The 25,923-nt window shown below is 37.5% G+C and overlaps 2 protein-coding genes across 2 annotated transcripts in view; both read right to left on the reverse strand.

The window, feature by feature from the left end:
• Positions 1 to 1,924: 1,924 nt before the first annotated feature.
• Positions 1,925 to 10,689, reverse strand: LOC118800184 (B-cell receptor CD22-like). The gene is made up of 9 exons (XM_036560359.1): positions 10,454 to 10,689; positions 10,026 to 10,094; positions 9,341 to 9,688; positions 8,651 to 8,890; positions 8,068 to 8,307; positions 6,115 to 6,372; positions 5,117 to 5,166; positions 2,070 to 2,317; positions 1,925 to 1,973 (listed from the first exon to the last, which is right to left on the reverse strand). The coding sequence occupies exons 1-9, from the start codon at positions 10,473 to 10,475 to the stop codon at positions 1,925 to 1,927; spliced, it is 1,524 nt and encodes a 507-aa protein (XP_036416252.1). The 5' UTR covers positions 10,476 to 10,689.
• Positions 10,690 to 13,187: 2,498 nt separating this feature from the next.
• Positions 13,188 to 25,923, reverse strand: part of LOC118800185 (sialoadhesin-like) — a gene marked incomplete at its 5' end in the record, with an annotated part of 41,384 nt that continues 28,648 nt past the window's right edge. The window contains 4 exon segments of the mRNA XM_036560360.1: positions 13,188 to 13,215; positions 14,037 to 14,277; positions 14,375 to 14,644; positions 14,899 to 15,132. Of these exon segments, the coding sequence (XP_036416253.1) occupies positions 13,188 to 13,215; positions 14,037 to 14,277; positions 14,375 to 14,644; positions 14,899 to 15,132 (773 nt within the window).

A 25,923-nucleotide genomic window follows, 5' to 3' on the forward strand; every position in this document is an offset into this window, starting at 1 on the left:
CCTTTGTAAGCATCTATTATAAACATAGCTATAAATATTTATAAAAACGCATTATACGTTATAGCCATGTTTATTATGCATTATGAATTGTTAACATAATACATTATAAGTACTATTAATAAAGTATGAGCTCATAAGTCGTATTTGTCTGCTCTAAGTAAAGTGGTAACACTTTCTATGAATGTCACCTTTGTAAGCATTTATGAACATATTCATAACATGTTATAATGCATTCATAAGACATTATAAACATAGCTATAAATATTTATAAAAATGCATTATATGTTATAGCCATGTTTATTATGCATTATGAATTGTTAACATAATACATTATAAGTACTGATCATAAATTATAAGAGCTCATAAGTTGTATTTGTCTGCTCTAAGTAAAGTGAAGCGTACTGTACTAAAGCCTCCTCCAGTGTTAAGAGTGAGGCTTCAAGTTGAAGTATTTACTGAAGGATTTACTGAAACACTAAAACATACACAATAAAGCACATTACATGCCTCAAATGTCAAGAGTTTAAATTAGTGCTGCCATCAGAGTTTTACCCAATGTGGGAAAGTCAATGTACACCACCGTTAGCTTGGTATTTGTCTTTGCTTTACGCTCTCTAAGCTGGGACTGACTTCTTTGGCACTGACATTATAACATGTTATTAACACTATTTATAATGCATTATATTAACAATTCATAATGTATAATAAAGATGGCTATAAAATGTAATTCAGTGTATTTTTTTAAATAAATATTTATAACCATGTTTATAATGCCTTATGAATACATTATAGCATGTTATAAATGTGTTTATAGATGCTTACAAATGCAACATTCATAGAAAGTGTCACCAGGTGTACTTCTGTAATCCATCCGTAACACTGACTAAATCATTAGTAGTTACATAGTTGTTGCATATGTTGTTTACATGTAACTACACAATTATTAGAGGCCCTTAATATAAAGTGGGACCATAAAGTTTTATAGCTACTTTCCTCACTGTAATACTACTCCAGCCAGCCAGTATGACCCATTCCTAATTTTATCAGTAGCAGGCACATTTTAAACATTTACAACACAGTCTAAATATGTCTGCCACTGTACACATCGTTACATCTAGACCTCTCAATGCTATTAATTTCCTAAAAGAGATAGATATAGACACATGTTCTCAAACCTTACTAACTCTACTCTTTGAAGCTTGTGTAGCTGCACAAGGTGAAATCAGAGTCCATACATCCACAAAATAAGCTTCTGCTCAAAACGAACTCAAAAAGGTCTAATATTAAAACATTTTTGTTGCTTACAGTTATATTACAATATAACTATGGAAAGACACTATATTGCCAAAAGTATTCAGTCACCCATCCAAATAATTGAATTCAGGTGTTTCAATCACTTCCATGGCCACAGGTGTATAAAACCAAGCACCTAGGCCTGCAGACTGCTTCTACAAACAGTAGTGAAACAGACATCATATTAAACCCTATGGATTAAGAATGGGATCTCACTCAAGTTCATATGCGTGTGAAGGCAGACGAGCGAATATTTTTGGTACTATAGTGTATGTCAACAACAAAATAGTGAATCAAGCTGCAGTTATGCTTGGTGTCCTGTAGAGGGCATGCGTAGGTTCATCTCTGATGAATCCTTTGACACTTTAAATTAATTCTTATTTGAATGCTTTTAGTTCCACTTTGTTGATTTTTTTGCCAAAATGTTGAAATTTATGTCTAATAAATGTCCCATCACTGATTTTGAGGAGAGACACAATGGAATCTAAAATGGCCAAAACATAATAAAACAAATTGAAAAAAAAAAAGAAATTAAACCAGGTAAATAAAGATATTGTGGATCCATAGGGTTTCCAGTAGCCATGTCCAGAAGGATCCTAATGTGGGTGGTAAACAGATCTTCAGATGTTGTTTAGTTCACACTGCTGTAGATCACTGAGGGATTCTCGAGTGCAGCAGAACTGAAACCACAAGCAAGTAAGTGTGATCTGACTGGAAAGCATTTTGGAGACATGCTTTATTGGACAAAATAAATACACTTAGCTGTTCTAACTTACCTGTGGGCTGGATCAGCACGAGAAAATCTGACACAAGCATACTCAACACCAGCCTCCTGAGTCTTCTGGACTATTCTATCATGGCAGTGCTGGACGTTACCATACTGAACCTCGTCGTCGGCCCCATAGGTGGGGTTGATTCGTCCACAGAGCTCAACTGTTGAATAAAAACCATCATCCTGATTGGCCAAATCTGGTGTTGCGTTATTTTCTGAAGGTCTTGTTCCCATGTTGCTATAGAGGTTTTCCTGAGATGTGAGAAAGTGACACATTGCAGAAGCAAATAAGAAACTGAGAATCAGAGGGTGAAAGCATTTGAAATAAGACCACAAAGGTTAATTAGAACAATCTAAAAAAAAAAGAGACAAAATCTGAAATTACATCTAAGAAAATTTTAAAAATGTCAAAAATGTGCCTCTGCTGTATCTGCTACTATGTGCAACCTTCCTGAGCCACCACGATGAGCAGTGAGTCTTCTCCTATAATGCTTGATGAGTTTAGAGAATATAAAATAAGGACTCAGAGAGACTCCTTAATAAACAATACTTGACATTGGGGATTAGGTTCATTTCGGTTTAACAATGATAATACATGCACTGATTAATAATCTGATAACTGCAGAAAATCTGATTTTGTCAATAGTCTCATCAATGCATTTATATGCACTTGATTAATCAGATAATGGAAAACTCCAGGTTTACATGAGTCAGACAGTGATCTGATTTCTGCTTCACAACTGGTCAATAAACTCACAGAAGTTGACGTGATGTAAATGTAATGTAAAACTCAAACTTAACGCCGCAGCTTTTTTTTTTCTTTTAAACATCGCACCACTTTACCTGAAAATATGTGTTTTGCTGCGTCTCGCAGTAGCACTGCTTGCTTATTTCTGGTACTGGTGTCTGTTTTTGCACATGTGTAGACTTAGAAACTTGAAAGAAATCAGAGTAAGAGTTTACATGCACTGAAAATTCTGATTACTGAGCTTAAACCAGCTCTCTTTATTGGATTTGTTAATTGGATTTCTAGACTAAATCAGAGTACATGACATGGTTTACATGACCATTTGAATAATCAGATAACTGCAGAAATCTGATTATTGAGTGCATGTAAACGCACTCAGTGTTTTTTTTAAGCAAAACAGATCTTGAGAATTTCTTGTGGAAAGCTCTGTTTTTGTCTCATCCAATCATAGTACCTGGTATGTACATCCTCCTCATTTCCAGGCAGATTCACTACAGCTCTGTTTGTTTTAATAGCAATTTTGGCCCTAACAGTAGATGATACTGCTTTTAGCTGTGCAGATTTTTGATAGTCATTGCTTGATTTATGAAGATCAACACGCTTTTGTTTCATCACATTTATGTATTCTCTTATCTTCCCAATGCTGGTAAACGACTAAGGGTGCATGTCCAGTCACATCATAGATTTCCATGAAAAACTCCATCCTGATATTTGCCAGTGGTTGAGACACATTTGGCTTTGTTAACTTTGTTAACTTTTTTGTTTACATAGACTACATTTATTTTATTTTTTTCCTCATATTTTCAATGAGATTAAACTAATTAACCAAAACAATACACATTATATGACCATTTATACTCATCCTTACCATGGGTGCCAAAATTATGGAACTGTAAGCAATAAAAAGTAAAAAAAAAAATGTGCAAAATATTTTATGCCATACTATCCCTGGACAGCTCCCATCAAAGCTAATTTATACTTAAATTGGGATAAACCAAACTTTATCAGAATTAAAAAGTGTTTTGTATTGAATTTGTATTGTGTGTAAACCTAGAGCAGCTTATCAATTTAAGGTGGAACCACCTACAAAATAATTGCTTTTTTTAATAAATCCAAGAAAATAATCAAATATATGCTAACAAAATCCATTTACTGCAGATGCAACACAATATCACAACAATACAAAGGAACGCACATGAGTGAATATAAATAGGCACAAATTGTTAAAATTAAGGCTACAGTGCAGTGAAAAAGTATTTGCCCCCTTCGCAATTTCTTTTATTTTTGCATATTTGTCAGACTTGGATGTTTAAGATCATCAAACAAATTTTAATACTAGATGTAGATAACCCAAGTTAATACAAAATAAAGGTGTTTAAATGATGATTTCATTTATTGAAGTGAAAATGCTGTTTAGTCCTTCCTGGCCCTACATGAAAAAGCATTTTCCCCTGTAGCTACTAATTTAAGCAATTAGCCAAATTCAACTGATTTGTTGTGTTCAATTTCACTAGCCACACCCAGGCATGATTACTGCCAGACCTGTTGAATCTAAACATCACTTAAACAGAACCTGTCCGGCAATGTGATGTTGGCTAGAAGGTCTCAAAAAGCAGCACATGATGCCACATTCTAAAGAGATTCAGATAAAGATGCGAAACAAAGTCTTTAAAATCTACCAGTCTGGAAAGGGTTACAAACTATTGCTGAAGCTCTGGAACTCCAGGCAACCATAGAGAGTTATTGTCCACAAATATGGAACATTGCTGAACCTTCCCAGAGTGGCTGGCCTACTAAAATTTCAGAAAGAGCCATTGATGACTCATTCAGCTCACAAAAAAATGCCCCTTACATCAACAGTCAAACATGGTGGTGGTAGTGTGCTGGTCTGGGGCTGCTTTGCTTCTGCAGGACCTGGACAACTTGTAATAATTAATGGAAACATGAATCCTGAAGGAGAATGTCTGCTCATCAGTTTGTCACCTAAAACTCAAGTTGGGTTATGCAACAGAACAATGACCTGAAACACACAAGGAAGTTCATCTCTGAATGGCTCAGAAGAAACAAAATTAAGGCTTTGGAGTGGCTGAGTCCCAGTGCTGACTTGAATCCCACTGTGATGTAACACTTTTTCACAGCACTGTATGTGCGGGTTTACTAATATTCTCATTTTTACATTGAAAGTTCCAACAATTTGTTGTCAATCATAATCCCTACACATTCTTTATAAGATCAAGGAAAACTATGTACAACAGTGATAATGCTGTGGAATCTGAGCATTCACTTGAGTATTTAATGTTGACTTGCCTGTATTGACTTGGGTTGTCCAGCTGAATGACCTTTTCTCTTTCTCCTGACAAGCCACACAACAACAACAATTTAATTAATTAAAACTTCTGGTGTTGGTTTACCATTGTTACTATTTGGTCAATTAACAAGAAATGTTATTTTATTGGCACAGTGTCTTCAACAATAGGAAATAAATACAAATAGAATTATAGCCACAAGTGGCAATCTGACAGTTCAAGCGTGTATCAGCTTAATAAGGCCTTATGCAGTTTGTTCCAATGAGACCTAATAAGGCCTAATGCAGTTTGAGCCTTATTCACAGACAGAAGACAGGGGTCAGTAGAAGACAAATTTATTTTATCCAAAGGCCTACATTTGCTATAATTGTCAAACAGATGTCTTCTAGCATAGGTAGATATTATGCAAATTAGCAAAAATAAGTAGGCAGAGCTTATGGGTTTGGCTTGATTGAAGGAACCGAAAGAAATAATACTTTTTTTCTGTATAATTTGTGGTGTAGGAGTTACAGGCCAAATAGCAAAGCGCTGCACTATAGGGCCTCCTTCAGCCTGATCAGGCTCATCTCTCTCAGCTGAGTAGCAGGAGAGAAGTAGTACTTGTTGACCAATGTCATATGACTTGCAGTTTGGTAGAAGAAAGTACATGTGCTTACCTTATAAACAAAAAGGCAAGGATGAGGAATACGCCTCCACTCCCAACTATGATGCCGGCAATGATGTAGATAAAAACATCTGGACGTGCTGTGTATGAAAAAAACAGTGTGCAAATGCCAAAGATCATTCTTTAATGATACTGATACTGTTGATACTGTGATGATGATAAAGATGTGAGAATGATACTGCATCAGGAAGAAATACTATTTGGGCCATCTAAAGGTAGAATGACACATTACACTTTATTATACTGTAATAACAGCCCTGGGTGATTTAATGTTTGGATGACATTAGGTGTCTACAAAATGATACTTTTACAAAATACAAATTATACTTACGTAAAACATTCAGAGTTAGAGCTTCAGAGAGTTTCTCTCCATGTTCATTACTGGATCTGCACTTGTATTCTCCACTGTCCACAGAGCTGATCTTGTTCATTGTGTAAGTCTCTCCTTTTGCTACAAATGATGTTCCTTTAAACCAGGTGTAGTTCTGCACAGGTGGGTTTGCATCACTGCTGCAGGTCAGAGTCACTGAACTGCCCTCCACTATTTCACCAGAGGGACTGATGGAGACTGAGATGTTCTTTGGACCATCTAAAGGTAGAATGACATGTTACATAAAATTAGAGTTTATGAAGGTGTTTTTAAATAAGCAAACCTTAAACATCGTAGAGAAGGACATCATGTTTTGGTGCAGATAACAGCCATTAACTTCATTGTCTTCATTTGAGAATGAAGAAATAAATACAGACTCCATTACAATATACAGTGGTGCTTGAAAGTTTATGAACCCTTTAAAATTTTTTGTATTTCTGCATAAATGTGACCTAAAATTCATCAGATTTTTTCTAAAAGTAGATAAAAGAGAACCAAATTGAACAAATTAGACAAATATATTACACTTGGTCATTTATTTACTCAGGAAAATAGTTCAATATCACATATCTCTGAATCGCAAAAGGATGTGAATCTTTAGGATTAGCAGATGATTTGAAGGTGAAATTAGAGTCAGCTGTTTTCAGTCAATGGGATGGCAATCAGGTGTGAGTGATCTCCCTATTTTATTCGAACAACAGGGATCTATCACAGTCTGATCTTCACAGGACATGTTTGTGGAAGTGTATCATCGCACGAACAAAGGAGATTCCTGGGAACCTCAGAAGAAGAGTTGTTGATGTTCGTTAGGCTGGAAAAGATTAAAAAACAATCTCTAAAACTCCACCAATCACAGTCAGACAGATTGTATACAAATGGAGTCCACCATCAGGAGTACACTGAACAACAATAGTATGCATTGCAGGGTTGCACGGAGAAAGTCACAGCTCTCCAAAAAGAACATTGCTGCCCATCTGCAGTTTGCGACTGTTCACATGGACAAGCCAGAAGGCTATTGGAACAACGTTTTGTGGACAGATGAGATCAAAATAAATGTTTTTAGTTTAAATGAGAAGCATTATGTTTGGAGAAAGGAAAACACTGCATTCCAGCATAAAAACTTATCCCATCTATGAAACATGGTGGTGGTAGTATCATAGTTTGGGCCTGTTTCACTGCATTCAGGCCATTCTAAAGGAAAATGTCAGGACATCTGCCTGTGAGCTGAAACTGAAGAGAACATGGGTCAGGCAGAAAGACAATGACCCTAAGCACACAAGTTGTTCTACAAAAGAATTGTTAAAGAAGAATAAAGTTGTTGTTTTATTGTAATGTTTTGGAATGGCCAAGTCCTGACCTTATTCCTATAGAAATGTTGTGGACCTGAAGCAGCAGTTCATGGGAGGAAACCGACCAACATAACAGAGTTGAAGCTGTTTTGTATGGAGAGCTAAAATTCACAAGGGGGTCACACCAGATACTGACAGCAAAGATTCACATACTTCTGCCACTCACAGATCTGTAATATTGGATCATTTTCCTCACTAAATAAATGACAAAGTCTAATATTTTTGTCTCCTTTGTTTAGTTTGGTTCTGTTTATTATGCAGAAATATAGAAAATACCAAAGGGTTCACAAACCCTGTATATACAAGATTATACAATAATAATTGACACTGGTTTCAGTTTAAATTAAAACAAACATAAAATTCAATAGAAAGAAATATAATATTAATATTACTGTTCTTATTCAGTACTCTCATTTCAGGCATGGCTGAAGTAAAAAATAAATAATTGAATAATTTGGTTTTATTGGAGCATTTGGTCAATCTCATTTATTTTACCCACTCAGTATTAATGGTAACTGCTTACATTTGTGCTTTAATGGGAATGAACAAATTAATCTGTACTTACATCTGACTTTAAGAGTGACCTCAGGAGAGTGAAGGTTCTCACCCAGTACAGCACAGTGATACCTGCCTGCATCCTCCCTGCTGACCGACTGCAGACGGAGTTGGTCAGTACTGGAGGATAAACGATGTCCATTTCTGTACCAGGTGAATGTTGGTCTGACTGTCAAACTGAAGCTGGTTTTGCATGTGAGAGTGACTTTATCTCCCTCTATCACTCTCTCAGGAACCTCCACCTGGAGATCTGAGAACCAGAGAAACCAAACTCACACTGTGGAGACTCACACTAGCTGAGTGAGTGTATTAGATTTTCAAATGGCTTTTAATAAACTTTTAGCTTTCATGCAGCTCAAATTGGATCTCGGCACTCAATCACTTAATGCTTCACTGTTGTGTTTTAACAGTTCAATAAAACCAGTTAACATTTTACTGATATTCATCTTCTCACATAAAAGTCATGATTTTACTGTGATTCAGTTTAGACTGATTCCACTCTCTGAGTTGTAGAGCTGATCCAGAATCAGATTCAGTTCCAGGTAATTATGACTTCTTTTTATCTATTTCTTACCAAACAAACCTGTACTTACATCTGACGTTCAGAGTGACCTCAGGAGAGTGAAGGTTCAGACCCAGTACAGCACAGTGATACCTGCCTGCATCCTCCCTGCTGACCGACTGCAGGTGGAGTTGGTCAGTACTGGAGGATAAACGATATCGATTTCTGTACCAGGTGAATGTTGGTCTGACTGTCAGACTGCAGGTGGTTTTACATGTGAGAGTGACTTTATCTCCCTCTATCACTCTCTCAGGAACCTCCACCTGGAGATCTGAGAACCAGAGAAAACAGACTCACACTGTGGAGACTCACACTAGCTGAATGAATACATTATGACCATCAATATAAACATCTACACCTAAAATCAGACTTTTATAAGCCATCAGGAGGCATTGGACACATTACATGAACATGATGCAGTTTAGACCTCTACATTAATTCCACTTCCAAGGTGTTTACACTTCTCACAAGCATCTCTGAGTTGAAGTGCTGATTGATGATCAGATCAAGTCTTTTTTGTTGCGACCTCAGTCAGAGAATCATATTGTAGGTCATCACTTTTACTCCAAAATGCTTTGTGGATTCTGGTTCTCCATTTCTACGTAGTGAGTTTCTCAGGTGTTCTATGAAGGACTGATGTGATTATATTGCAGAACTGCTTTGTGAATCCTGAACACCAGTGAATGAAGTACAGTGTCTTATTTCTGCTGATGGATCTTACCTGTGACTGAAAGATCAACTCCATTTATATCTTGCCAACGTCCTCCAGGTTGGTCTGTTATAAATCTGAAGTAGTATTTTCTCCGGTCCTTTTCTCTCACATCACTCAGTCTGAGAGTGCAGTTTTGTTGTTTATCTCCAAGATACTGAACTCTGCCTCTGTACGCTGGATCAACTAACAGATCAGGAGGTTCCGAACCTGAAGTCAAGTATTTGGTCCAGAAAGCTTTTTGGACTGAGTGACCTCTTGGATATGTATAAGTACAGCCCATGGTCACTGCAGACCCCTTTAGAGCACAGAGAGATTCAGAGTTGTAATTCACACCCCACCAATTTAGGGCAACAACTCCTGCAAAACAAAGTACAGAAATGTGTAAATTATTACTGTTTGGGTCTCAGTCAGTAAAAATGCTGCATAAAGTCTCCACTTCAGCTCATTTCTAAGACTGTTCATTTCAGCTGAGTTTGAATGATCAGCTGCAATAAAATGAGCTCATTTAGAGACAAAAGCACAAAGTGAGAAGCTCCACAGATCTTACAGTAGAGTATGGTTTTTAGGGTGGGTTCGGGGGGATTGCAGAAACTAACACACTGCACAGAGCTCACTGTTCACACATAGCATTTATTATAATTCTGTTTAATAATATTGTACAACAATGTCTCATTATATAACTACACTGACTCACCATAAATTAGGAGTAGAAGGACCAGAGAAGTGGGGGGAGTCATTCTCAGTGACATCATCATAGCAGAGTCTACAAACACAACAGGAAATATATATTTTTCGGTTTATGTTTCAAAACAAGCATCAAATTTATCACTCTGTGTTGACTCTGGCCTTGTCATGTTGCCTCTGTCTGTATGTGGGCTTTTGTGTTTAAAAGAATCTAAGGAAGTTTTGTAGATGTTCATATCCAGAGTTTCAGAGTCTAAAAGCTTATTGTATCACATTTTCACCATGATATTTTGTTCATAGTGAAATAAAACAGGCTTGCTGTAGTTACATGTGATCTTCTGGAGTTCCTCTTGGTTCAGATGTCGGGGCATCAGAAATCATGTACACGTATATATTAGAAATTTACTATATTCATAAAAATAATGAAGCATTTCTTACCTGGCTGATGTCTTATCACCATTAACTGTCAGATCAGTAAACGAGAAAACAAGCAGCAGCTTTGAGGTTTTACACTGCCTGACTACCTGTTTGTTCTCACATTCTGAACATTCACACACATTTAGCATCATTCTTCTGCTTTTTGTTGCATCAGTCTTTCCTTGCAGAATGATGCAGCACTTCATCAGCAGATAAACCTTTTCATGTATAGTTATTAAATAGGCTGAGCTAAACCTGAAAATGTTGAATACACTCTCATATAAATTTTATTAACAACTAGACTAATAAATATAATTTTCTAATTGGAACGTCCGTTTTATAGCTAGCTAACGCATCTGTCAGAGCCAGTGTATATGTTTAGATAGGACCACTTAAGTCAGACTACTGTTCATTCTTGTTACAGGTGCATGTCTGTGAGCTGTCTATTGTATCATGCATGGATAATACAGAAAGCAAGAGTAATAAATGAATGCACAGAGGATGTGTGCAGAGACAGAGAGAGAGAGAGAGAGGCGGGGGGTCATGTGAGAAAGAGTGCAGTGTCACAAAAAAAGAGGAAGTCTGATAAAGCAACTTCCTACACTAGCAAAGTCACCGTGGCCCCCACAACCCACACTGTGCTGTTTCGAGTGACTCGAGGTTTTATCGTTGTCATAGAGATGAGGACATGTAACTCTTTAATCCTTCCATGTGTCTGTGTCAGGTTTTGACAGCAATGGTGGTATATATTAAACTCTTTTTACAGTTCCACTACAACATAAACACCTAATGCTGGTCTTTTCCCAACAGCCATGAATCTCTAACTAAACTGAGGAGTGTAAACCCCGATAATGAGACCAAAACAAAGAGCAGACATACATTAACAGTAAACAGCCGTGCAAAATATAAACTTCATGTTGACACACCCAGAGAAGTCAAACACGACGAGGCAAGAGCCCATTTTTATTTAAGCACAGAGAATAAGAGGCTTTAAACTTAAGCTATAATATTATACACAAAAGCACAAGCAGTTTCGAAAACAAACCTTTCAAGCTAAACTGGATGTAAAAGTATAAAATGAAAACATAATAAGAAGCTAAAAAGCTAGAAGGCCTGTTTAGAGCCACACTGGTCTCCTTAATAGAAAGATATATTATAACTCAGGGTACTGAAGTGTCTCTCCTGAGGTAAACACTGAAGAGCAACTTGTAATGAGTTAGCTATCAAATACTGTTTCCAGTGAACAGTAATGAGCACAAAGTCTGTCAGACCCACAGTATTAATGGCTCACCAAAAGGCATTTTTGAGCCGAGATGATGGCATAATTGCAGACTAACCCCTTAAAACCCCAGGCTTATTATGTACTAAAGCGTATTATTCAGTAAGTACAGGTACTTCAGTGCAAACTAGTTGAACTATTCTTAACTTATGGAAGTGTGTAATAAAGCTTTGGTCCCGCAGGTGGGTCTTGGCCATTTAAGGCATTCATTGCAGGCCTAACAGTCATAGATTTTGTCTTAAAGTTGTCTCCACAGAAATGATGTCAATGTCATTGTGAGTGAGCCTTTACAGTTGGGCTCCATATTCTCCAGGAGGTGGTGCTCTTACCCATGGTGTGCTGTAGAGACAAGTATTGTTATTGTTAAAATAAATATGAATGGGAAAGTGATTAATGTCGTCCCATATTGCTTGAGTTTGAGCTTATTTTGAGTTTTATATGCAAGATGTTGTTCGGTCTTGTTGGTGTTCAGTGTTTATGGTATTTCCAATGGTCGTCTCTGAATTACTGCAATGGTGAAATTTAGTCCAGTGATCGTCCAGTCGCTGTCGGAAGGACCAATTCACAAAATGGTCATAGATAAAGGGAAGAATGGGTGAACTCAAAACTGTATGTTTAATTTGTTTCTCTTTCCAGTGAGATTCCAATAGATGCAGATGAAGATTCTGTCCATGGGTCATAACGGTGGTCCTGAACAGATCTGTGAATGTTGGTTATTTCACACTGCTGTAGATCAAAGAGGGTGTCCTCAAGTGTGGAAGTAGCAGACCTGCATTAACAGCACAAACAGTGTGACCTACAGTAACACTTTACCTGAGATACCATGGCAAATGCCCAGCAACACCCTAGCAACCAGCCTGGAGACCATGGCAACCACCTGGCAACAACTTAGCAACCACTTGGGATACTATAGTAACCACTTAGCAACACCCTAGCAACCATCTGGGATACTTGGGACTTATTAGTGCTATTAATTCTTTAAATGAGTAAACACACTTATCAGTTCATTAACATTGTAGTAATCAGCAGTTAATGAGTAATTAGGCTATTAAATAATGACAAACTAAACTGTCAGTTAACAGTGTAATCAGTTACTTATTACTAAGTACTTAATCATTTATTAAGTAGTAACTAATGCTTAATGAACACTTCATTAATATAAACAATGAGCAGTAAATTAGTTTTAACAGCACCTTTACTTAAAGTGTTGTTCTTAAATTTAATTCCAGTTTGGTGTGAAGCTCTGTTAGAAAGGACTAAATTAGCTTGGTAAGTTTGGTTGCTCTCACCTGTCGGTAGCACCAGTGTGATTAAATCTGACAGTAGCATATTGAACATCCCCTTCAGTCCCACAGGCAGAAGCTGTCACTGCAGAGCTCTCAGCATTCCTGGGGTTTCTGACTTTCCGAGGTACGTTGGAATAATAAACATCATCCTGATTGGACGGATCTGGATCAGGTGTTCTGGTTGTAGATCTCACTGCCACATCACTGTAGAGATTTTCCTGTAGAGAGAAATAATAACACATTTAGACATTAGGAAAACATCTCATGATCTCAAGATATGATAGCAGGTGCTGTAATAAATTTGATTAACATAAAATCTGTAGCTCTGTTACATTTGCATTCACACATATTGAGGTTATGATATGTACCAACCATTTTCACACTACTCTCACCACTCCTAACTAGAGATGAGCGTTACTGAGTTTTATTAATGATCAAAGTGAATATAGACTTCATAAAAGAAAGGTTAAAATGTCAGTAAACCACATAGTGCATGAAACAATTTTTGATATTATGATTGACTTGCCTGTCTTTGGTTTGCATCATCAGCTGAACTGCCTCTTCTCCTGAAAAGTACCAGCAATTAAAGTAAAAATATTGTTGTGTTGGTGAAAAAGAGGACTAGGGAAACATTGCCCTTTAAGTGAATGCTCTTTTATTGAACACAGCAGCAGTGGAGAACCGCTGCTAAAATCAGAAGAGTGAGCAGGCCGACCAGCAGCAGGTCACCACAAAATTATTGGTAGTGAAAATAATCAGAAAAAAACTACATAAATAATTTTTACTGTTACATACAAAAAATCAGTACAGTGATAAAAAAATCAGTAAGTAAAAATAATCTGCATTAATGTTTGCTTACCTTATCACATAAAATAGCAATGATAACAAATAAACATCCACATCCAATTATGACTCCAATAACTGCATATAGAACTGCGTTCCCAACTCCTGTGTGAGGATGAATGTAAAAAGTATAAATTATGCTATTTTTTATCAGTGTACTAAGTGATTATTCAGGCTGTATTTTCCAGCATAATACCTTTTTACAGTGACAGTCACTGCAGCTGATTTCTGAGATCCGTGTTCATTCTGAGCCACACAGTAGTAGGATCCACTCTGTAGAGCCCTGTAACTGTGTCCAGATCCTACAGGTGAGCTTCCACCTTCTTTAAACCAGGTGTAGCTCTGCACAGGTGGGTTTGCATCACTGCTGCAGGTCAGAGTCACTGAACTGCCCTCTGCTGTTTCACTGATGGACACCCAGAATTTCTTTGGAGCATCTAGAAAAGAAGAAGGCAATAGAACATCTTTAAATACAGAGATGATGTCAGATAATTTCATTTTTAAAAATTCAAGTCAAGCAAAAAATGACCTTACATAAAACTGTTAATGACTTGTACTCTGAGTATTGAGACCCATGTTTATTAGTTGCCATGCACTGATATTCCCCACTATCTGCAGAGCTGATGTTTGAGATGCTGTAGATCTGACTTGTTGAGTTCTGCAGAGCTTCTTTATCCAGCTTCTTAAACCAGATGTAGTTCTGCTCAGGTGGGTTTGCATCACTGCTGCAGGTCAGATTCACTGAACTGCCCTCCACTATTTCACCAGAGGGACTGATGGACACTGAGACACTCTTTGGGCCATCTAGAGGTGGACAGACACATTAAACTTTATGATAGAGCTTTTCTGTTTGAATAAATAAACAATAAATGTCCTGTAGCAGTACTTTATGTTTAATAGCAGATGCACATCATTAACATCAGCATATGAAGATCACTGGTGTTACAGCTTTACAATTAATTTTACCAAAGACTCAGAATAAAACATTAAAACATTCCCAAACATTTCTTGATGTTTTGAATCATTCTTTGTAACTGAATGAATGAATCTGTACTTACATCTGACATTCAGAGTGACCTCAGGAGAGTTCAGACCCAGTACAGCACAGTGATACCTGCCTGCATCCTCCCTGCTGACCGGCTGCAGGTGGAGTTGGTCAGTACTGGAGGATAAACCATGTCCATCTCTGTCCCAGGTGAATGTTGGTCTGACTGTCAGACTGCAGGTGGTTTTACATGTGAGAGTGACTTTATCTCCCTCTATCACTCTCTCAGGAACCTCCACCTGGAGATCTGAGAACCAGAGAAAACAAACTCACACTGTGGAGACTCACACTAGCTGAGTGAGTGTGTTAATGGTGCATTTAATATTTCTATTTAAAGTAGAATTGATATTAATCTTACGTATCGTAGCATCAGCTCAGACTTGACCAGTGGACATAATTCAGAAATACATATTGATTTGAGTGAGAGTGACCAACACTACATCAGCACTTTATGAATTCTAGTCCTCCAGTTCTAAGCAGTACAGAGACTACAGGGGTCAGAAAGTGAACAGTTTCAAAAATGTTCATTGATGTTTGCACTCATTACGAATGCAACTGCACTGACTCATTTGTAAAGCCCGTCTTTCCCCACATTACCCTGCAGTCTGTCTCTGTTACAGACTTAACAGATGAGACTGAGCAGAAACCAAAATAAGCTCTAACTGTAACTTTAATAATCAGTAATACTGAGTCTTTCAGTCTCTCGACTTCACTCACTCAGATTTGAGTCTTTATTCTCTAAATTTACCTCAGTGCAGCGTCAGTGAGCCAGAATTGCTAGTGGTTTAGGTTTCTTGCTAAGCTAAAGTTCATCTAGCGCTAACAAGGATATGAATTAAAAGTAGCTTAAGCTAAAAGCTCCAAACACAACACAGGTTAACTCAGAGTTTATTAGACAGATGTGGAATATTAATTTGACATTTATATTCATATTTAAAATATCATTTATCTATTTCAACTAACAGCTTACATTTTAAACATTAATTCCAAACATTTTAAAGTAGTGTACGCTACATTAGTGAAGGCATGTTCTGTAGCAAGTTTTTGTCACCCTGCTGTAATCCTCTCATTAGCATATTTAAGTATTTTAGATCGTGTTAGATTCAAATCCACGACTTTCAAAACAAAGCTGCTACACAGCACCCATGAATTCCTTTTTCCTAATGTACTGAGAAAGCCTGTGATTTCTATTTTAAATGAAAACTGTTGACACATTTGATACAAATATCAGTTTACATAACCACAATAAGCCACTGAGAGAGTTCACTATTGAGAATGTGCATTTTTGACTGCAAAGTTCAAACACTGAGTGTAAAAACTTTCCATTTCAAGTCTCATCTGTTTATAGTCTGGTCAAATCTGAAAATGTTAAATGTGACTATGAAACCAAACACTGAATTAACCTCCCCAGAAAATTCAGCTCATAGGATAAATAAAATAAACCCAAATCTCAACAAGAACGATTCACCAGAGTGTGTTCATCTCTGACAGCTCAGAACCATGAAATGCCCATTAAGAACATTTATTCTCATTGATTTTAAATGAATTGTACTTTTAATCACGTTTGTTTAATTATTGGCCATATAGTTGTAAAATACTCAGTAGATTAAATGAGTACGCTAAAATTATACAGTTTATCCACATATTTCGTCACTGTCAACAAAACCTCATATATTCATTTTGGTTGTTTTTTATTTATTTTTTTAATGTTTGAAAAAGCCAACTGCCTTTTGTGTCAAAACTTCACGATGAAAGAACCAATAGAAATGGTCCAAAATTCCTTGGGATTAAAAATTTCTCCTTTAACTTCCATTAAAAGTAAAGAATGATTTTCCTCTCCTGTTATGTTGCCTTTTTGGGGATATAAGGTCTTTTTTCAACAGTGACAACACATTGATGTGTCTCATATTATTTTATTATTTGCTTATCACTAATACTTAAGCATGTTATTTCATGTTATGTTATGCTATTTATTTATTTATTTATGAATTTATTTATCAGAACCTTTGTAAGCAAGAATTTGAAGAAAGTGGACTTTCTGATTAAATTCAACACTACTGATGAAAACCAATGAGTGAAGTACAGTGTATTTCTGCTGATGGATCTTACCTGTGACTGAAAGATCAACTCCGTCTGCACCTTGATACTTTCCTCTAGGTTGGTCTGTTATAAATCTGAAGTAGTATTTACTTTTGTCTTTTTCTCTCACATTACTCAGTCTGAGAGTGCAGGATTTTTTATCTTCAAGGTACTGAACTCTGTCTCTGTACTCTGGATCATCTAACAGATCAGGAGGCTCTACACCGTTTGTTGGCCACTCTTTTGTCCAGAAAGCTTTCTGGACTGAGTGACCACTTGGATATGTATAAGTGCAGCTCATAGTCACTGTAGACCCCTTTAGAGCACAGATAGATTTCTCCCTGTAATTCATACCCCACCCATCCTGAGCAACAACTCCTGCAACACAAAATACAGAAATGTGTAAATTATTACTGTTTGGGTCTCAGTCAGTAAAAATGCTGCATAAAGTCTCCACTTCAGCTCATTTCTAAGACTCTTCATTTCAGCTGAGTTTGAATGATCAGCTGGGTAACACTTTACATTAAGGGTCACTAATCAATCATTAAATATATAATAATCAACTATTAGTTTCCCATTATTTAGTTATTAGTTAACTCTTCATTAAGCATTAGCTATTACTTAGTAATTGATTAAGCACTTATCAATTAGTAATTAAGTACACTGTTAGTTGATAAGTTAGTTTGTCGTTAGTTTGTGTCTTACTTACTCATTATCTGTGTGCTAATTGCTGCTTATTACATCGTTAATTAACTAATAAGTATTTTTCTTCATATAAAGAAGTAACGTGACTTACTAGCACTTATGTGTTAATCCAGCTAATTATCTGTTAATTAACTTTCCATCACCTCCATATATTCAGTTGCTTCGCTTTTCTCACTTTGGTTCATTAAAGACGCTTATGGTCACATCTGATGATGCACACAAATTCACTGACAGTTTTGTTATTCATCACGTTCATCTTGGCATATCTGTACTCATATCTGGTAGGAGTGCATGTAAATTTGGGCATAAATGCTGGATATGTGGCTAATTAACCAAAACTATTGTCAACATAATCTGTAATTGCAAAAATAAAAACAATAGAAAATATCAATAATACTAATTTGTGTGCATGACAGTCCAATACAGAAGTGGATGTACTTAATTTACATGCACATTGATATAAACAAGTGCTGAAACTATTTCATGTTCCATTTAAAGACACATTACACTGTGCTTTTGTTTCATACTACTGACTCACAAACACAGCTTCGGTCATACACTGCAATAATACAGCGTTTATTTTAGGGAATTAATTACACTAAACAATCACTCTACTATGTTAACAACACTGAGTATTTAGTTTTATTTCACATTTTATTTTTTCCAGTTGTTTTCATTTTAATACTATTAAGTTTGGTCAGCAGGGGAGGAGTGCACTCACTGGTGGACATCAAGCTCCACCCACGAGCACGGCCATTAGCTTTCATGCCAAACACTGCCGTTTTATTGGCTGGCTACTGAAACATCTGCATGAATTAGTGTGTGCGTCATGTAAATGATATGTAAATGAGGTGCTGGTCGGCTGGTTTCATGCACTGAAGCTGATTTATCATTTATGCTCAAATCTCCACTTGTTTCCACATCGTACAAACTTATTATGAATCAGACGCAGAGCAGTTCAAACCTTATAAAAGGCAAGAAAAAGGTGTTTTTTTTTTTACGTAACTTTGATGATTAATGGCCATTAGATCTTTACATTTTGACCATTAATTACTTCTTAAATTCCACTTAATCAACCATTCATTGCTTCTTAAATTCCTCTTACTTAATCACTAATTACTGCTTTTGTGTCCCTCCAAGTAAAGTGACAACACAAAAGCAGTAATTAGTGATTAAGTAAGAGGAATTTAAGAAGCAATGAATGGTCAAAATGTAAAGATCTAATGGCCATGGGCCCTTTTCACAAAGAGTCGCGATTACGTCCGGATTAAGCTTTAGCAGTGAACTATAATGCTCATATACTGAGCTACAACTGAGCTACTGAGCGACATATGTTAGTTTTTGTGCACTATCATGACAAAAGGAAGTGAATGGAAGCACTGATTTAACTTTAAACACAGCTGAAATGCTGTGTGTGGTGCAGCCCTGCTTACTGCTGCTGCAGCTGCTCACATCAAGCCGTGTCTCTGTAGTTGAACAACATGCCAGCGATTTCTGTAATATTTTTGTTTTCAAAAGAAATTAAAGTTCTTCTGTGTAGTATGAATTTGGTAGACGTTGTTTAGCTGTAGCTAGGTTAGCTAGCAACGCTAGAAGCCATTTCTAACTGTAACTGTGTTCCCAAAATAAGGAAGCTAGTTAGCTTTCATTAGCTGCTGCCTCCAGCCGGCTAACGTGGAGCAGGTTCTGTGACACATTTAGCTACATGATGGCAGAGACTTCTGACATAAACACAAACAAACACTTTTACATGTAAAGTCTGTTTGATAGACATCGTTTAAACTTCATTAGCTTACGGTAGGCTAGCAGGCTACAGTCACTAATTAGCTAGCGTTAGCCTACCATTAGCAGTTTGAGGAGCACCAGCTTCATATGAGCATCAAACTTTAAAGCTAAGTTCGCTCTAACGCTGGCTGTGTTAGCGATCTGCCAAACAGCATTATTCTTATAGTTTCATGGCAAATTTTGAAGCAGCACTTCAGAAAACATCCACCTTTCACTGCTCAGTCAAAAACGCGACTCCTAGCTGAAAAAGCTGCTTCATGTTAGCTGGGCTAGTTTGGTTAGCAGTAGCTTCTAGCCAGTATAGCCAGCTTAATATAAACAGAGTCTATAACATTCATGCTACATATAAAAGTTCTTCTTTTGAAAACAGAAGATTACAGAATCGCTGGCGTGTTGTACAAAGACACAGGCTGCTTGATGTGAAGCAGCTGCAGCAGAACTGCAGTAAAAACAACATACAGCATTTTTGCTCTGTTTACAGTTAAATCAGGGCTTCCGTCCACTTCTTACTCTCACTGTCACAGCCGAGCAGGAACACTAAAATACAGCTGTTGTAGCTCAGAGTTTGAGCGTTACAGTTCACTACTAAACACTCTGACAGCGCGTCTGCAGTAGCTCTATGGAGAGGAAGTGAGTTCTACCCTGCTAATGCTTAAACCGGAAGTAATCACGAATCTTGTGAAAAGGGTCCATTAAATCATCAAATTTACATAAAAAAAGAACACGTTTTTCTTGCCTTTTATAAGGTTTGAACTGCTCTGCGTCTGATTCATAACAATTTGTACGATGTGGAAACAAGTGGAGATTTGAGCATAAATGATAAATCAGCTTCAGCGCATGAAACCAGCCGACCAGGACCTAATTTACATATCATTTACATGACGCACACACTAATTCATGCAGATGTTTCAGTAGCCAGCCAATAAAACGGCAGTGTTTGGCATGAAAGCTAATGGCCGTGCTTGTGGGTGGAGTTTGATGTCCAGCAGTGAGTGCACTCCTCCCCTGCTGACCAAACTTAATAGTATTTAAATGAAAACAACTGGAAACAAATAAAATGTGAAATAAAACAAAATACTCAGTGTTGTTAACATAGTAGAGTGATTGTTTAGTGTAGTTAATTCCCTAAAATAAACGCTGTATTACTGCAGTGTATGACTGAAGCTGTGTTTGTGAGTCAGTAGTATGAAACAAAAGCACAGTGTAATGTGTCTTTAAATGGAACATGAAATAGTTGCAGCACTTGTTTATATCAATGTGCATGTAAAGTAAGTACATCCACTTTTGTACTGGACTGTCATGCACACAAATTAGTATTATTGATATTTTCTATTGTTGTTTTTATTTTTGCTATTACAGATTATGTTAGTTTTGGTTAATTAGCCACATATCCAGCATTTATGCCCAAATTTACATGCACTCCTACCAGATATGAGTACAGATTTGCCAAGATGAACGTGATGAATAACAAAACCGTCAGTGAATTTGTGTGCATCATCAGATGTGACCATAAGCGTCTTTAATGAACCAAAGTGAGAAAAGTGAAGCAACTGAATATATGGAGGTGATGGAAAGTTAATTAACAGATAATTAGCAGGATTAACACATAAGTGCTAGTAAGTCATGTTACTTCTTTATATGAAGAAAGATACATATTAGTTAATTAACAATGCAATAAGCAGCAATTAGCACACAGATAATGAGTAAGTAAGACACAAACTAACGACAAACTAACTTATCAACTAACAGTGTACTTAATTACTAATTGATAAGTGCTTAATCAATTACTAAGTAATAGCTAATGCTTAATGAAGAGTTAACTAATAACTAAATAATGGGAAACTAATAGTTGATTATTATATATTTAATGATTGATTAGCGACCCTTAATGTAAAGTGTTACCATCAGCTGTAATAAGCTGAGCTCATTTGGATCTAAAAGCACAAAATTAGATGCTCCACAGGTCTTTAAGTGTGTGTTTGTGTGTGTGTGTGTGTGTGTGTGGGGGGAATGCGGTAGAATCAAACACACTCCACAGAACCAATTATGCTGTTCATAAATAAAACATTAGTCATATGTTGAAATATGTAACTACACTGACTCACCGTAACTTAGGAGTAGAAAGACCACAGAAGTGGGAGGAGTTATTCTGAGTGACATCATCATAGCAGAGTCTACAAACACAATAGAAAAGTATTTCTCTTTTTAAACTTCCTAAACAAGCATCATATTTATCCCTCTGTGTTGACTCTGGCCTCGTCATGATGCCTCTGTCTGTATGTGGGCTTTTGTGGTTCAAGAAAGATGTTCATATCCAGAGTTTCAGAGTTTACAGTTTATTGTTTCACATTTTCACCATGATATTTTATTATTAAGTAAAATAGTTTCATAGCAGTTAATCAAAAGAAATACTGGCAACATGTGATCTGATGTCACTCTTGGTTCAGATGCAGGAGCATCTGTACAAATAGACACATATGTCAGAAATTTCCTTCATCATTGTGAATAATAAAGCATTTCTTACCTGGCTGATGACCGTCTCATTACAGTTTACTGTCCGAACAGCAAATGAAGAAACAAGCAGCAGCTTTGAGGTCTTAAACTGCAACACTGTCTTTGGGTTCTCACAGTCTGAATGTTCACACGCATGTCTAGCACTGTTCTTCTGCTTTGTGTTGCATCAGTCCTCCTTTCCACAACCACACACCACTGTAGCAGCAGACAGAGCTTTTAAAATGTAGTTATTAAACAGGCTGAGTTAAACCTGAAAATGTCAAATACACTCTTATATGAAATGTTATTCACTAGACCAATAAATATCATTTTAACATTGAAAAGATTTGAAAATCAGATCTCTAGCTAGCTAACACATCTGTCAGAGGCTGTGTATATGTTTAAATAGGTATCCTTAAGAAGGAAGACTGTTATCTTGTTACAGGTGCCTTATGGGGGGTGCATATTCATGGTCAGGAATGCATAATACAGAAAGCAGGAGTAATAAATAAAAGAAAGTAAGAAAGAGTGCAGTGTCACAGAAAAGAGGAAGTCTGGATAAGGCAATTTTTCACACTAGCAAGGCCACCATGACCCACCACAACCCACACTGTACTGTTTTGACTGATCTCAGAGGTTTCATCATGTTGTCATAGAGACGAGGATGTGTAACTCTTTAATCCTTCCGTGTGACTTTGATAGCAATGGCGTTTTATACTGTGGTGACCGCCACTGCCCCATGGAGCTCGAGACGTGTGCTCCCCATAAAAAGAACATTCATGTTGTTTGTTAGTTTAAGTGTAGCGTTTTTGTTGTTTGTGTTTAATTGTGTCAGGGTGTGAGTTTAGTTTAGCCCCTCCAACCAATGATGCCATTCCTCAAATGCTAACTTTATTGCTAGCAACTCCCGGTCGCCACTGCCATAGATGTGCTTGGCTGGGGTGAGCTTATAGGAATAAAACATGACAGGGTGAAGTTACCTCAACTACAAAGGGTAGGATCTGGGGGTTTGAGGATGGGTGCAGAGGTAAAGGCCAATTTCAAGGAGTTGAGAGCTCTTTCGGCTTATGGGTTCCAAACAAGTTGTCCGGCGTTACCCTTGAGAAGAGCTGTTAACGGGGCATAGTTAAGACAGTTTATAAGCCAAGGCTTTTAGCTTTATACTTTGCAAAATATTTCTCAATTTCAAGTTACTGAGTGTTCTTTCCCTAGAGTTTGTATTTCCTACTGGTTCTGACTTTGTTTGCCTGATCTTTTTGTTATGTTAATCTATTTTTGTAAAGTTACTATGGCTGGTTAATAGTGTTAAAGATTTTACAACCCAGCTACAGTGTTTGTGTCCTGCTTCTGTTCCAGATACATCAGCTGTCTACCCCTGTGGAGATTGGCCAAACTATTTTTTTCTGTAAAAGCTACTATTTCTGTAAGTAAACTGGAGAAATTTGATGGGAACCTGGAAATTGCGTAGTTTTCCACAGCTCCATCTGGTAAGGCATGGAGAAACTCACCCTTTTGGATCCCGCACCCAGCCAGAGCCAGTGGTCTTCCAGCTGTGACAAGGCCTCTTCACCCCAGTTACTGATGTCAGGACCTGAGCTGTTGCTAACATAGAATCCAGCAAGTTCTCATCCTCCTTGATTTGGTGCAGAAGTATGATTCTGCCCTCCAATTCTGCTCTCCTCTGGGAGAGATGGGCACAGCTTTCACAGCTGTGCAGAGAGGAAAGCATAGGTATGGTGGAAGACCACCAGCATTAAAAGTAAGACAGAAACAGTTTTGCTTCGAGTAAGCTAGGCTGCTAATTGTCGCTCACTCTCTGCTTATCAATTCGATTGGACCAACTTATTAGGCTTTGTCATTTAAAGGGTGACATGTGCTGTGGCGGTGCTGGTCATGTTTTATGTGACTGTCAGGCCTGTCTGCACAATCCTCAGGTGCTGATCCATGGAAAGCGCATGGAGACCATTCCTTGTACTAATATGGTGAGTATTCCCACAAAGGGCTTGGTCTCAAAGTCATTTCTCTTGCCTGTTACTGTTGTCTTCTGTCATTTCAGCCCTAATCGACTCAGGAGCAGACATTTCATTCATGTTCAACTGGTGGAGGAGTTACAGTAACACAGTCCTCTCATTTTCTGATCTGAACATGAACTCTTAACCTGGTCTGAATTCTGTCAACAACACTGCCCACCTTAGCAGGCAAGTCCACCTCCACTGAAAGTCCCAAACCAGAATATCTCAGTCATATCCCTCCATAGTATTCATTCACACACACACACACACATCATCATCTAAACCGCTTATCCTTCTGGGTCACAGTGGGGTGCTGGAGCCTATCCCAGCTGTCATTGGGCGGAAGGCAGGATACACCCTGGACAGGTCGCCAATCCATCGCAGGGCAGACAGACAGACATATACATTCACACACACATTCACACCTAGGGGCAATTTAGCATGTCCAATCAGCCCAACTGCATGCCTTTGGACAGTGGGAGGAATCCATAGTATTCAGATTTACTAAGCGTTTTCAGTAAGACTAATGCTACCAAATTACCCCCACATTGTCTCTATGACTGTGCCATAGACTTATCAGGGTTTTGTTAGACCTTCAACTTCCCCTCTAGCTTCAGGATTCTTTTTAGGCATGAAAAGGGATGGCCTTCACCCTTATATAGACCATAGAGGGTTAAATCAGGTCACTAAAATACCCTTACCTTCTTCCTCTCATTCCAGTGGCCTTAGAACAGTTATTGGGAAACAAATTCTTCACCAAACTAATCTTAGGAGTGCCTTTAATCTTGTCCAAATAAGAGAGGGAGATGAATGGAAAATTGTGTTTTCCACCACAAAGGTGTGCTACGAGTACTTGGTAATGCATTCAGCCTCTCAAACGCTCCATTCATTTTTCAGGCCTTTATAAATGATGTTCTGATAAGCAAATTTGTAATCACATACATTGATGATATTCTCATCTACTCCCCTGGCTTCGACACTCATATTGATCAGGTTTTGTAGTAAAACACTTAGAAAATGATTTGTTTGTAAAAGGAAATCTGTCACCTTCATAGAATAAATCATTAGTTCGAATGGTGAGGTAATGGATGATCACAAACTAGATGCAGTTGTAAACTGGCCCAGACCTAATTCAGTGAAAGATTTGCAAAGATTCTTAGGATTTGCCAATTTCTATTGCTGTTTCAGTAAAAACCTTAGCTGTATCCTATTAAGCTATACCCCATAGCCTTTCACTCACATAAACTCACTCCCAGTGAACAAAACTATGGTTTAGGATATTATGAATTAGTAGTCAACAAACTAGATCTAGAAGAATGGAAACATTGGTTAGAGGGTGCTAACCACCCCTTCACGGTACTCACTGATCATAAAAATTTGGAGTATCTCTGTACTGTGGAACAGTTAAACCTCAGACAATCTCGTTGGTCACTGTTTTCCAGAGATTCAGATTTAACATTACTTTTCGCCCTGGTTTTCACAATACCAAAGTGGATCTTTTATCTAGAGCATTTGAAGCTGAGGAGGAGACGGAGTGTCAGGAGACAGAAAACATACTTCCATCTGATGTTATCATCTCTTCTATATGTTGGGAGATAGAGGAGGAGATTGAGCAGGCTCTTGAAAACATATCCATTCCCAGCCAATGCATTCATTCATTAATCACCACAGGACATCCAGGAGAAACTCACACACAGCAATTACTATCTATCATTATTGGTGGAAAACCATGAATGGTGATGTACACATTTGTATCTTCACGCTCAGTATGTTCTCAGTGCAAAATACCAAAGACATTGCTGACAGGCAAGCTTGTCCCCTTGCCAATTCCCGTAAGACCATGGTCACATATTAAAATTGATTTTATTATTAATTTACCTGATTCACAGGGGTTTACTACCATTCTGTAGTGATGTGCTGTAGTGGATAGGTTTTCTTGCAGTGTTGGATTTATTTATCACTTC

This window comes from Colossoma macropomum, unplaced genomic scaffold (assembly GCF_904425465.1).
Source record: "Colossoma macropomum unplaced genomic scaffold, Colossoma_macropomum, whole genome shotgun sequence".
Lineage (NCBI taxonomy): Eukaryota > Metazoa > Chordata > Actinopteri > Characiformes > Serrasalmidae > Colossoma > Colossoma macropomum.